The sequence below is a fragment of the Felis catus genome, chromosome D1 (genome assembly GCF_018350175.1).
Source record: "Felis catus isolate Fca126 chromosome D1, F.catus_Fca126_mat1.0, whole genome shotgun sequence".
In the NCBI taxonomy this organism is placed as follows: domain Eukaryota; kingdom Metazoa; phylum Chordata; class Mammalia; order Carnivora; family Felidae; genus Felis; species Felis catus.
In genome coordinates, this window is record NC_058377.1 from 97117738 (window position 1) to 97131664 (window position 13927).

At 57.8% G+C, this 13927-nt stretch overlaps 1 protein-coding gene across 7 annotated transcripts in view; it reads left to right on the forward strand.

The window, feature by feature from the left end:
• Positions 1–13927, forward strand: part of TSPAN18 (tetraspanin 18) — a 188564-nt gene that overhangs the window by 166506 nt on the left and 8131 nt on the right. For all 7 annotated transcript variants that reach the window (XM_045039164.1, XM_045039165.1, XM_003993193.6 and 4 more), the window contains 5 exons: positions 3493–3565; positions 5086–5280; positions 11649–11723; positions 12745–12843; positions 13381–13563. In XM_045039164.1, coding sequence (XP_044895099.1) covers positions 3503–3565; positions 5086–5280; positions 11649–11723; positions 12745–12843; positions 13381–13563 — 615 coding nt within the window. In that variant the 5' untranslated portion in view covers positions 3493–3502. The remainder of the gene's footprint in view (positions 1–3492; positions 3566–5085; positions 5281–11648; positions 11724–12744; positions 12844–13380; positions 13564–13927) is intronic.

Consider the following 13927-nt stretch of genomic DNA (forward strand, 5'->3'; position numbering starts at 1 on the left):
TGGAGGCAGGGATGATGGAAGCGACAAAAACGACCCACAGTCAAGGATGATGATCAAGACGTTCGGCAGCTGGCCGGCACTGGCATGGACCGGTCAGAAGGCAAGCTGGCTAAGCAGCCTTCTGGGCTTTCTGGCCTCAAGAAGATCTAGAGAGAAAGGCGAGCAAATGGGGCATCAAAAGAAGTCACATGGGGACTGTCCTCACTCTGGAGAGGGCACAGCAGAGAGAGGAAAGGAGGTGCAGGAGTTGGGAGCCCGCTGCTGTGTGAGTCCTCACGCCCCCTCTTTCTAAATATCGGGGGTAGAGAGGACACAGAGACCCCATGCACGCAAAGCCCTTAGCCCAGCACCAAGCTTCCTGCACGTGCTGTTTAATCAACATTTGCTATGTGGCGGGTTTTCATGCAGTCCAAACCATGTGCCAATCCCTGCTGTGTCCCAGGAGGAGGGCACGGCTGCTGTCCCATGCCTCTGGGAGCTCACAGGAGCATTGGCTGATGACATGATGGTACACAGCATGGTGGGGGCAGGGGTGGAGGTCAGCAGAGACCATGGGAGCTCCTGCGAAAGCAGGGACAGGATGGGGAGAATCAGGGAAGGCTTCCTAAAGGAGGTGATGCCTTGAGAGATGAACAGGGATTAAGCGGGAAGGGACGAGGTGGAAAAGCGGTTCCAACAGAAGAGATCGGCATGAGTGGAGGCACTAAGTGAGCTTTGGGGACACTCCTTTGATTGTTGGCGACGGGGCAGTCAAGGGAGAACCAAAAGTGGCCTTGGGAGCCTTGGCGGACCTTGCAGTCCGTAGTTAGGGGGTGGCTGGTCTCCTGGAGAGGCCAGGTGCTTCGCAGGGGCGTGGTGTGGCTAGATGTGCCTTGTGGAAAGGTCCCTCTGGAGGCAACTGGCTGGAAGGGGAGTGGCTGGAGGTAGGGTGACGGGGCCAAGACTGACAGCATCTGACTGAGAGAGGATGAGGCCAGGAGTAGGACTGACGCTGGAGGCACTTGCAAGATGCACGGAATAGAGTGGATGATGTCGCCGGATTCCAGCTTGGGAGGCAGATGACACTGCATAAACTCAGGCCACAGCTCAGTGAAGTAAAGAAGAATCATCCCCCCTCCCACGCACATGCATACACACACACACACGCACACACACTCCATCCAAACTGGACTGCCGGGGTTCAAATCTTGGCTTCGCCACTCACTAGCTGCAATCTCAGGCAAGTCACTAGCCTCTCTATGCTCTCAGTTTCCCTCTCTCAGTTTCCCATCATTAGGGTGATGATCGTACTTGTTTCGTACGTTGTTGTGAGTTCATACACATCCAGTGTTTAGGGTGGAGCTTTGCACATACTAAATGCTCAGTAATGGCATTATTCGCAGCGGTAGAGACTGGCCAGGTGACCCCAGGCACCCTGTGTTTCCCTTTTCCTCTCACCCAATCTAAGAAAAGCCCTTGGAGCGCCTTTGGAAGGACAACGGCTTTGAGCCTGGAGGTTCACTCCCTGATATTTCTCTTGGAGCGGCCTTGGGCTCATCGCTGTGTGACCTGATGTGTTGGTTTCTGCCACCCAGTAAAGAAGGCACGTCTGGTTCTGATGCTCAGTGCCCTGCCTGTGTGTCCCCTGCTCAGTTCTGTCTTGTATCTGGCACAATAGGCCGAGCAGTTCAGCCAGCAGGAGGTGGGCCATTTCAGCTGGGAAGCCGTAGGGCTCCAGGGCCCATGCCCGCCCAACCCAGCACCTTCCTCACGGGCTCCCAGGTGCCTGAGTGGTGCCATGGCCACTGCTCAGCCGAGATCAAACACTTGGCACGTCAGCAGAAACCACAAGAAGAGAGGCGAGGCGCCACCCTTTCCTGTATGCCCTTCCCCAGCAGCGGGTTCCCCCTGTGCTTTGCTCTCCGTGGATTCAAATGCACTTTAAAAACCCTCTGGCCTAAAGCAAAATGCAGCTTGGGGCATGGTCCTGTGGTCACCAAGAGGAATGGGCCGCATGGCCCTGGCCACTTTGTTCCTTGGACTGTGAGGGTGTTGGCCTTCCTTGCGGGGGAGGGCGTTGGATTGTGGTCTGGGGCAGCGAGGGGGCAGGTTTGCTGGGTGCCCACCGTGCGCCAGGCACCGTGCACGGGCTCTGGCGTTAGATCTTAGCATCGCCTCCTACAAGCTGCGTGGCCTTGGGCAAATCCCTTAATCTCTCTGATAATTACATACATACACCTCGCCAGGTAATGTGAAAGTTTGCCCTAACCAGTGCGCACACCTCATTGGTTGTTACAAGAATTAAATGAGATAATATATGTGAAACGCTTGGCCATATTAGCACACAGCGGGCGCTCCCCAATGGTGATTACTATTATTAATATGATTCATCATAGACCTCGCAGTAACCACTTAAGACAGGAATTGTCAACCTTACTTTGTGGGTGAGGAAAAGTGACCCTGGCTCTCTCCGCAGGGAAGATGGGAAACCGTTGAAAGTAACGAAGCACCATCTTCCCCGTATTCGTCCGCGTCCAACACATACTCCCAGGATCCTTTGCACCAAGTCATGTTGTACAAGCACAGACCGCCTGCCGGGGTCACCTGAAGAGGGACTCTGGACTGGCTCAGCTCCAGCCCTGCCCCTTACCAGCTGGGGGACGTTGAACCTGCTATTTCCATTGCGAGCCTAGTTTCCTCACCTGTCACTTGGACCTCTGATCCCTGCCCCGGGGGAATCAGAGTCTCTCCCTGGGGCTGTCGTGAAGAAAGTGTGGCAATATTGAATACAGGTCTGACCCATGACAGCAGATGCTTCTCCCCCCCCCCGGGAATGTGGAAGGGCTACATCTTGTGGCTTTCAAGCCCCAGTGCCTGGCACACAGTCGATGCACAATTAATGCTGGCTAAACAGAATTGTACTCAGAGACTCGCTACCAGGGCCATACCTTTAGGTAGGGCTAGGGAGGGCTCCTTGGGTAGGTGGGATGCTGTAGGTGTCGGGTTGGAAATAGGGTGTGGGGAGGGTTTGGCCCCAGGAACAGGGCTTGGGCCCCGAGGTATGTGCCCACATCCCTTTGCCCCTGTGATACCCCTCCTCACTGGCACCATGAAACAGCCCTGGGCAGTCCTTCGGGCTGGAGGGTGTATGGAGTGGTAGGAGGTTTATGAGGCCTGGATTTGTATCCTGCTCACAATACTGCTGGGAGGAAGCTTCTGGTTTTAATCTCCGTTGTCAGGTTGGAAAGAACAAGACTCAGAAAGGGAGAGTGATTTGCCCAAGGCCACAGAGCAAATAAATGGTGGCATCAGGCTTAAGCCCAGGCGGGCTGGCTTCTCCAAGGTCTCACTCCTAACTCTGGCCCCAGCAGCCTCTGAGAGAGGAAGTCGTTACCAGTCTCCCTCTTCCTCCACCTGCTGCAAGGGCAGGGCTGACCACTGGGAACCCCCATGGGGAAGGGACAGGGGTGGGTTCCCCCAGTGGGAAAACTGAGGGGCCTTGCTGTTTTGTAGGTAGAACACCATGGAAGGCGACTGTCTGAGCTGCATGAAGTATCTGATGTTTGTTTTCAATTTCTTCATATTTGTAAGTATTGCTAGAACATGCCTGGGATCTCCCTGGGCCTCTGCTGGGTGGAAGGAACAGACGACTGCTTTGAAGTAGTCACATGGGACTGAGTCCTGGGGGCAGGCACAGGGGCCAGTGCTGGAAGCAAATCTACCTGCCCAGCCAGAACTTCCTGGCTGTGAAGCCCCCAGTAGTGCCCACCCCACTGCAAAGAGCCCACCGGCCCAGGAGGGATGTTGTGCCCATGACCCCCGGGATGGTTCAGGTCTCTGACAAAGGCTTGGGGCCTCAGCCCTGACTCCCGCCTTGGGATCCGATCCCTGTGGAGAGTCGGGGAGAAGGAGGAGATGGGGGTGATCAGAGGGCAGGCCAGAGAGCCCCCGCTCCACCCTGACCCCCAGAGGTGCAGTGGCGGACATCCGGGCTGGATGCGCTGGGCTGATGTAACCACCTGATGTAATTTGAAACCTCTCTGGGCCTGGGGTTCCAAGCTGGCTCCGCATCTTACCAGCTGTGGGGTCAGAAGCACACTTCACCTCTCTGAACCTCAGTATCTTAATTCCCTGCCTCAACAGGCGTTTGGTGAAAATTAAGCGCGATTAGTTTAGAAAGTGCCTGGAATGTGCCAGCGCTCCATAGCTTAGCTCCGTCCTTAGCATCCAGCCTATGGAGTCTCTACTTTAAGGCACAGAGAGGCCCGGAGTGCCCAGGTGGCCAACCCAGCACCTTGTAGCCCCGCCCACCTGCTGGCAGCCCCCCAGGGCTGCGCTCAGGCCTCTGGCTTCTCCCAGGAGCAGAGCCCCACACCCTGGGACCAGAGGTTCCCCAGAGCCACGTGTGAGCTTGGACGGTGGGCCCGGAATTCAAGTCTGTAGGGTTGTTTCCTGCTCCTCAGGATTATGGGCAAGGGAGGGAACCCAGGAGAGTTGCGGACATGGATACAAAATAGATGGAGAGAGAGGAAAGAGTCAGACTTGACCGGAAAGGAAGCTGTCTTTCACAGTGACCCTGCCCTGGACGGCACCAGTGGACTTTCACTCATCCGGGTCTTGGCAGGGCTAGGACAACCTGCGGGGGCTCAGGGTGTGGCTCTGCTCTTGGGAGAAGCCAGAGGCCTGAGCAGAGCCCTGGGGGGCTGCCAGCAGGTGGGCGGGGCTTCAAGGTGCCCTCCGGAATCAGAGGGTTGGACTAGAGGACCTCATTATCCAGCAGTTCTGACATTCAAGGGCAATGTAAAAAGTGGCAAATAAATTCTACGTGACATGGTCCTCAGCAGCCTGTGTCGGGGCGTGGGTCAGAGATTGGGTTTAGAGGATGTACTAATGGTCTGGGCATCCAGGAAAATGCAAACGAGAGAAAGGCATTGCTGGGACACTGGTTCGCGCAGCAAATGGGGCTCCCGCCTGGTTCTCTGGGGCTCACTGGGGCTCGCCGGCTCCACCCTGGGGCCTGGCTCAGAGGGATGGTGTATGTTTGCAGTGTCTAACCTCCGTGTCTGCCTGTTTCTTCTCTTCCCTCCTGACTGGCCCTGAGGGCAGCTGGGTGGGGCCTGCCTGCTGGGCATCGGCATCTGGGTCATGGTGGACCCCACTGGCTTCCGGGAGATCGTGGCCGCCAACCCCCTGCTAATCACGGGCGCCTACATCCTCCTGGCCATGGGGGGCCTGCTTTTTCTGCTCGGCTTCCTGGGCTGCTGCGGGGCCGTCCGCGAGAACAAATGTCTGCTGCTGTTTGTGAGTAGCCCCATCCCCCACCCCACCCGCGGGTGCCCTGGGGCAGAGCGTGGGGGGCCCTGTGTCTACACTGCAGAGGACTCGGAGGTCACACCCAGGTCCGAGCCTAGGAGGCTGTCCTCCAGGAGTGGGAAGGCCACCAACCTGTTCTGTTCGCACTGGTGGCCCCAGCTTTCGGAGCCTGGTCCTTGCGACGGGCCCATGCCTGCCGTGTGGGCCGGCTGTCCTCAGATGGAGCGTGGCCTTGGCCTCCAGGTCTGAACAGCCCGGTTTCTCCAAGGCATAGTCAACTGAGAACATTAACCATGATGCTTCCGAGAACTCACATATATTACTCCTTGGTGAAAGAGGAGAGATACCTACTGGATGAGTCTCTTGCCGTTTGCATTTCCGCTTTTAAAACAGAGGTGATATGATCTCTGAAGTCTCTTTATTCGTTAACTAAATGGTCCCTGAACGGCTATTGCAGGCCACACAGGGGCAGGCAGGCAGGCAGGCATGTGGCCGGCCGTGCGGCGGGCCTGGGTTTGAGCGCACACCCGGCTCAGACCCCTCACTAATGATGTGACTCGGGCCTAGTTTCTAAGCCTCTCTGAGCTTTAATGCCTTCGCTTGCTCATCAAGGGGCGGCTTAGCTATAGGTTGGAGCCAAATGAGGCGAGCAGTGGACGTTCTGTTTCTCTGACCTTCCGTGTTCCCGTGGGCGGGAGGTCCTTTGGGCCTGCGCCTACTTTCCTGGCCTTCCTCCCCGGTGAAGTCCAGTGGGCGCCCAGGCCTGGAGAGCTTCTAGTTTGAGCCCAGTCCTTCTCCATGAGGCGTGTGTGTGGATGGGTCAGCGTGCAGGTGCCCCTCGTGGGTGAGTGGATGGAGGGGTCAGGAGTCCGGCGACGGGGAGGCGCGGCTGGTCAGCAGAAGGACTTCCTTGCAAGGTTATCTGCTCCTGCCGCTTTGGCGAGCAGAGATTTGCCACAATGCCTCCTCTCCAGACCAGAACAGATGGGGTGGGCTCTATTCATGTCGCGGTGACATTCCCCGTATCCCAGACAGGAAGTGAAATCAGCAGTGAAATGTGTGATTTGGGAGCCCTGGGTCCCTTTGGCCTACAGCAGCCTGAACACCGCAAACTTTTCGTTTGGAGAGAAACAAAGAAACCTGCGGGCGCCCCCTGGCGGGCCGCCTTCTGCAGTGCCAGCCGGTGCCAATGTCGGCTTGGGAGCCCAAGGGGACTTTAAAAGGAGCTGGGATATGGGTCCCTGGTGAGGCCCACCTCCCTTTCCCCCCTCACCTCAGCCCCTGGGGCTCATCCTTGACCTCAAGACAGGGGACCAGGCCAGGGTGCTGGACTGGGAGCAGCCTGGGGCCCTCAAAAGTCCTCCCCATGAAGTGGCAGCCTCTGAGCCTGCCAGTGAATGGATACATCAGTCCCCGGCGCTTAAGGGGGAAGACCAAGCCCAGAGACCAGCTGAGGTGCACTCCAAGTCCCCCAAGGAGGAGCTGAGTCCTAGGTGTGGCCAGGGCCTGGTCTTTGGAACCTTAAATTAGCCCCTTCCACCCCTCTCCTCTGCCACCTTCTCCTTCCTTCCTTTTCTGTCTACATTCCTCTCTTTCTTTTCTTGATCTTTCTCTGCCTGCGTCTCTCTGCTTCTTAATCTCTTGCTTTCTATTCCTGCTGCCTTTCCTTATCCCTCTCCTAGTCTCTGCCCCTCTCTCCTTACTTCCCCTGTGTCCCCTTCCCTTCCCTCCTATCTTCCAATCCTCCCCTCCCCTCCCTTCTTCCCCACTCCCCCTCCCTTCCCATCCCTCCTCCTCCTCCTCTCTCTGAAGCCCAGCACCTATTAGCTTGAGGCCACAGTGCAAGTCAGAAGCAGGATACTCTTCCCCCTGCCCCCCAAAGAGACAGAGTGCTAGCGGGGGAGGGGCAGAAAGACGAAGGAGACACAGAATCCAAAACGGGCTCCAGGCTCCACGCTGTCAGCACAGGGCCCGACACAGGGCTCGAACCCATGAAGCATGAGATCACAACCTGAGCCGAAATCGGACGCTTAACCGACTGAGCCACCCAGGCACCCCAAAAGAAGCAGGGTACTCTTGGACCCATGGGGGGGGGTCCCCTGTCTCTCAGACCAGGGCTAGTCGAAGGGCCCCTCACCTAAAATGGACTCCCATGTCTGAAATTCACCTAAAATTATGTACAAAATATTAGGTTAGGGCTTTGTGTGCGTGTACATATGTGCTGTGTGTGTGTGTGTGTGTGTGTGTGTGTGTGTGTGTTGTATGCACATGCCTGTTTCTGGGGACAGACCCCACAGCTTCAGGAAGGTTTTCAAATAGATTCATGACCTCATGACCTAAAAATTAAGAAGAGCACTTCTGTTTTCTAACCTGGACCAGCCATGCGGTGGCTCCCGCTGAAGAGGGGCACAGAGTCTCTCTACAGGTAGCCGCTCGGGTCCCTCGAGAATCCTGAGACCCCTGCTCCTCCACCTTCAGGGAGGGAGGCAAGACTTGTCACGAACAGGACCAAGAGGAAGTGATGTCAGCCACCGCAGCAGAGGAGGAGGCCGGGGGTGGGGGTGACTGAGCTGCCCCTCCCCCACTGCTCTGAGTCTGAAACCCCAGGGCCCCATCACCCCCCCGGCCGACCCACGAACCTAATGACTGCGTCACCCACTGATCAATTTCTCTAAAGATACAGTTTCCAAACGCTCCCGTTGATCAATTTCACAGCATTTCCACATACAGTGGGACAGTTTCCGCCTGTAATGGACATCTCGTGGCATCCCTTTTCCGTAGTGGCTTACCTAGGAGTCGTTTGCAGACGGTTCTTCCCCAATTTATTTAAAGATTCAGAAATTTTTAAAAATATTTTCTGACAAAGGCTTGCTAAATTTTAGGAAAGGAACACAGCGAAAAGAAATGAGTGTATTGAGAAGAGATAAATGCGCTGGATGGCACATCGAGCGTGCAAATTTGGTCAACATTTATTCGAATGAGAACTGAGAGTAGATGGGCCGGTAGGCAGATGGGCCAGAAAAGCCTGGCCGTGCTCGCAGGTAGGCAAAATTGCCATTTCCGCCCCTCGGTTAGTGTTTCCAAAATCCTAAGCAAAGTGGTGTACATTTGATGCTCAGGAATCACTGGCAAATGTGTCTTTAGGCAAATGGGATGAGGTGAGATTGACTCAGAAACCCTGGGAAAGGCCTCGCCCCCAGATGGGAAGCCCCGGGGAGGCGTCAGGATAAGCCCCGTGGCCAGGTCCAGGGGAAGGCCCTCCAGATGGGAACTCTGTTCAGCAAGAGGAAGCTACTTCATGCTGGAGAAGGCAGATTGTCAGAAGTGGCACCACAGCCCTTGCTTTGCTTCAGGTGACCTGCTCACGCACACTCAAATCGCCCCTCGGTCCCTGCGCTTGATGAAACCCTGCTCCAGGCAAGGAGATATACAGGCCCCCTTCCTCCTTCAAGTTACTAGGTTCATTCTTACATTCCATCTCATGAGTCACGAACCTTGGCTCAACGTTCACTGCAGGAAGTTGGGGGCCACATCTGCCTTCTGCATAGTGGTTTGCTAGTACCTCGCATCGTGCCTGGCACAAAGCAGGTGCTCAGTGAATAGCCCTGGGATGAAGGGACAGAGAGGAAGTGGTCTTAGAGGTCTGATAAGAGCATGGGCTTTGGAGTCAGAGAAGTCTACCTTCCAATGTCTGCTCTGCTACTTCCTGGCTGTGTGACCTGAGGGCAGTTACTTAACGTCTCTGAACCTAGACTCCTCCTATGTAACATGAAGGTGACGATACCTCTTTCCCAGCCACGGTGTTGTGATCGTGGCTCAGTGAGAAAATGAGCGTCTTGCTTCACTCTGTTCCTAGCACACGCAACCACTGGATCAATGTGAAACTCAAAGAATTGGGTTGTCCACAAGAGACCCTACAGGCAATCTGAAACGTCCTAAAAAATTTTTTAATGTGTATTTTTGATGAGGGAGAGAGAGTGCAAGCAGGGGAGGGGCAGAGAGAGAGGGAGACGCAGAATCAGAAACAGGCTCCAGGCTCCGAGCTGTCAGCACAGAGCCCGATGCGGGGCTCGAACCCACAAACTGCGAGATCGTGACCTGAGCCGAAGCCGGATGCTCGACCGACTGAGTCACCCAGGCGCCCCAGCAATCTGTCAAGTCTTAAGACCTAGAGGCTCTTACAGGGTCTGGGGTGACACGGTGTTCAGAGGCTGTGTTCTGGAATCAGAGGTCCCACGCTTCTCCAGGTGCACCGCCTACCAGCTGGGCCAGCTTGGTCACAGTACTACCCCCTCGGGGTCCCAGTCTCCCCCTCGGTAAGCCGGAGGTGTGGACAGTCACAGCATCCGCGTCCCCAGGCTGCCGAGAGCATCCAAAGAAATGAGCCACGTGAGATCCGCGGCGCCTAGGCGGTGAGCCGTCAGTAGATGGTAGCGACTGTTATTTTTTCAGAACTCGCCCACACGTGTCCTCAGGAAGGCCGTGCCTGCCTCTTGGTTCTGAGCCACCATCTGAGCATCGGGACGCTGTGCCTGCACCAGCTAGGCGAGGCCCTGCTAAGTCATCCGGGAAGGCAGCACGCCCCCAGCGCGATGGGCATACGGCGTGCGCGATGCTCGAGCTCCGTCTCCTCCATACTTTATAACTGTCTAAGCGGTGATCGATAGCCAGGGCCAGCTCAGTCGCCTCGCCGAGGATGGAAACCATTTCTGGGGCTACTCTTTGCCAGCTTGAGAACTTCCGGCAACTCCACCAAGAGGGCAGGGGGCAGGGAGGGGCTCTCGCGGTGGCCACGAGAAACAGAGCCGGATGGCCGTGCGGCTCCAGCCAAATGGAAGTGCCAGGAGCCCCGCCAGGGCCCTCTGTCAATATCACGGGGCCGCAGAGCCGCTGGTGGAAGTGGGGGCTGTGGGGCTGCAGAATGGACCGTGGCTGTCGCGGCCTGGGGCACAAGAGGCCCTCTGTGACTCTCCCCTCCGGTTAGGGAACTCTGCCCCCCCCCCCCCCAGACCCCAGCAAGCCTGCCGCTGACCTTCCGGAAGCAGACCCCCAGGGTTTCGGGAGAATCCCTCAGGCCAGTCCTGAAGCACGCTCTCCAGCAGAGAGAGAAGAGGTCGTGTGGTGCCCAGAAGGGACAGCTGGGTGAAGAGGAAGGGTTTGCTCCGGCATTCTCGGGCTGAGTCTCCGTGGACACTGGGGGCTGGGTCCTCTGCTCGTGGCCTCTAGGTGGGTTGACAACGGCAGGACCACACTGTGTGATCACAGACTGGAAATGCCAAGGGCGCCAGCAATGCCGAGCAACGGAGGCAAAGTCATTTCCCGTTTCTTCCGCCAGCAGCCTTCGGCCAAAACGGTGCCCGTAATGGCCGGGGTCTGAGATGCAGCAGATAACAAGGTCATTATGGTGAGTGGGTCACTCACGGACGTGTTCGTTCGTCTGATCGCCATGCTCCCACACCTGTGCCGGCGGGCATCGGGAACGCAACACGCGAAGTCACAGACTGTGCTGCTGATGTTGGTGGAGGGGTGGGCGGGGTGCTGGCCGCCGCTGTGCACACACGTCCACGGGGCCCTGTGATGTCAGGGAGGCAGGAGACAGGGGAGGCTTCTCACCGGCGAGGGGCTGGGCTCCACCTGGTCTGGAAAAGAGGAACTGGTGGGCGAGGAAGGGAGGGGCCTTCCCGGGACAGGGAGTGCAGGGGGTGAGGGCCCGAGACAAGAGGCATTATGGATACTTTGGGGAACATCGAGAAATACGAGGAGTAGAGCAGAGAAGGGTCCGTCAGACTTCCACCTCCGGCCCTGGGTTCTCGGATGTTGACGGACGCATCACCTCGCCTCCCATCTCGCTCCTTTATCGTGGCTGAAGATCCCTATCACCTCCCCTCTGCCCCTGGGAACGAGAGACCGCAAGGCAGGGAGAGGGGGTGCTGGGGCTGGCAGGGTGTGGAGAGCCGGTCCGGGGTCCCCCAGGAACCCAGGGTTTCCACAGCGTGTACCGCCCACGTGGACAGGGCCCCACCAGGTCAGCACGGATCGCCTTCCGGGGCTGCCCGGTGCCATCGCTCACACTGAACGCTGAACAAGGGGTATCGTCGAAGGGGTGCTGTTGGCGCAGAAGGCATATTTGTTTGCTTGCTTTTCCGTATTTGTGTTGCAGCCTTGCTGACCCCAAAGGTGGATTGTGGGCATGCTTATTACGAAAACATGTCGCACCTATGGCGGTGAAGTTCCTTAGTCTTATAAAACCGGTGCATTTCGTCAGTTGTGTCAAGCGGAAGGGGGCATCCGCCAGCGGCCGCCGGGCCCCTACCCACGGCCCTCGGGGCTCACGAGCCTGCCTCTTGTCTTTGCAGTTCTTCCTGTTCATCCTCATCATCTTCTTGGCGGAGCTCTCGGCGGCCATCCTGGCCTTCATCTTCAGGGAAAACGTACGTCCGGGCCCACGTGCCCCGGCCCCGCTTCGCGGCCCCACAACCCCAGCGACCCTCTTCCTGCAAGAGTTTTTCCAGAGGGCAGAATCGGAGGGTCCTTAAGGGTCTCCGCCCTTCCGAAGCACCTGATAGAACCCCACACCTGATTCTGGAACCTTCCATTCCACACCGTACCCAGCAGTAGTCATTTGACAGTCTGAGGACAGTCAGAGAGGCTGTCCCCCAGGTCCAGTGATGTGCAGGAGAACAGAGCACTTTCGCTTGAGGCCTGGCCAGTATCCAGTTTGGGCAGACTGTCCCCACCAGCCACGTTATTCCAGGGACTCCAGCCACCAGGGGTACCAGCTCCCTCCCCTGAGTCTATAGGACCAGCCACTGCAGCCAAAGGGGGCCTGGAAAGGAGGGGGTTAGGGGCTAAGAGACGAAAGCCGGCCTGGGGGAGGGGAGGAGGCAAGCAGGGGACAGACAGGAGGAGGAGGCAGCCATGTGGGCAGGGAAGGGAGCCTCCGACTGAGCACCACGCAGGGCCCCGCCCCATCACTGCAGCGGGAAGGAGGGTGGTTAGACCCCAGGAGAATATTTTGAGGGCAGGAGCAACTTCCAAGGACACCTCTGGAAACTGGATTTGCAGACTCCCTGCTCCACACTGTGGTGTCTTCAAGGGCTGGGACCCCGGGGCTGGGACCCAGGGGATCCCCGGCTCTGGGGGACAGCTCAGGATGGCAAGCTGCCCATCGTGGATAAACTCTGCATCTGAGAAATGGCCGCAGGGCTGAGAGAGGTTCCCAACGTGCCCTGGCCTCGGGCTCGCTGAGGGGTGTGTGGGGAGGCTTCCCTTTCGTGCCAGTGAGCCGATACGGGGAGGCCACAGGCCCTGGAGTGGGGACTAAGGGGCCACCCCAAGTTAGGAGAATCCCCTGCGCTGGGCCCTCAGGCCTTCCCTCCCCTCCGGAAGCAGCTGAAGAGACCTGGACGGGTGGGGCGGGGGTCTTAGCCTGCCCTCTGCCTCTTCCCCCAGCTCACCCGAGAGTTCTTCACCAAGGAGCTCACCAAGCACTACCAGGGCAACAACGACACAGACGTCTTCTCTGCCACCTGGAACTCCGTCATGATCACGGTGAGTGACTCCCCCCGGGATGCCGTGAGCATTCAGAGCCACGATGCCCAGGGCGGCCAGTGTCTGGCCTCCAGAGCCCGCTTTGCTCAAGTGCCTGCATGCATGATCAGTCAGGGCCGGCCCACTGAGCCCGGCTTGGCCTGGGACTCAGCATCCGTACAGCATTCTGGGCCCTTACTAATGGCCCAGCAAATGCAGTCCAGGCTCCGGCTGAAACCTGTTTGCTACCCCTGACCTGAGTCGTCAGACAACTGTAATTGTCAGTGACGGTAATCGCAGCAGGAGTTTATTGGGTGCTGATGCCTCGTGAGGTAGGGGTTGTTATCACCACCTTCACTTGACACATGAGGGCGCTGAAGGCTCAGAGAAGTCGAGTGACTTTCCCAGGGTCACACAGGAGGAGCAGATAGAACCCAAGCTGGTCTTGACCCTCTCTACCGCCCTGCCTGATGGTGGCCTTGGGGGTGGCTGTCTGCCCATCTCTGCCCCTGGGTCCAGCCCCCACCCACCAGCCCTGTCCCTGTGCTCTCCTCCTAGTTTGGTTGCTGTGGGGTCAACGGGCCTGAAGATTTCAGGTTCGCATCGGTTTTCCGACTGCTGACTTTGGACAGTGCCGAGGTCCCGGAGGCCTGCTGCCGGAGAGAGCCCCAGACTCGGGACGGGGTCCTGCTGAGCAGGGAGGAGTGCCTTCTGGGAAGAGACCTGTTCCTGAACAAGCAGGTACCGGGCCCTGCTCCCCCAGGCAGGGGCTGCGATGGCCAGAGCCGGGCAGGTGGCCGCGTCGGCACAGAGGGTCTGAAGTCGTCCCAGAAATCCTCTGGAAGTGTCGGCTGCCATGTGCAACTCCCGAATGGGGGCTGATGAAGCTCCATCCAAGCCCCCGGGGCCCAACCAAAGTAGAGGAAGGACGAGGGGAGCAGATGGGCCAGCGGCAGCAGAGGCTGGAGGGGTGGGCGTTTTGTCTGGGGTTAAAGGGTGAGTAGGAGTTTTCCAGTGTTCCAGGCAGAGCACTCCCCGAGCTTCCGATAATGCAGGTCGGGAGTCAGCCCCTGAATTACATAGCGGGGGGCCCCTCCTTAGCCCG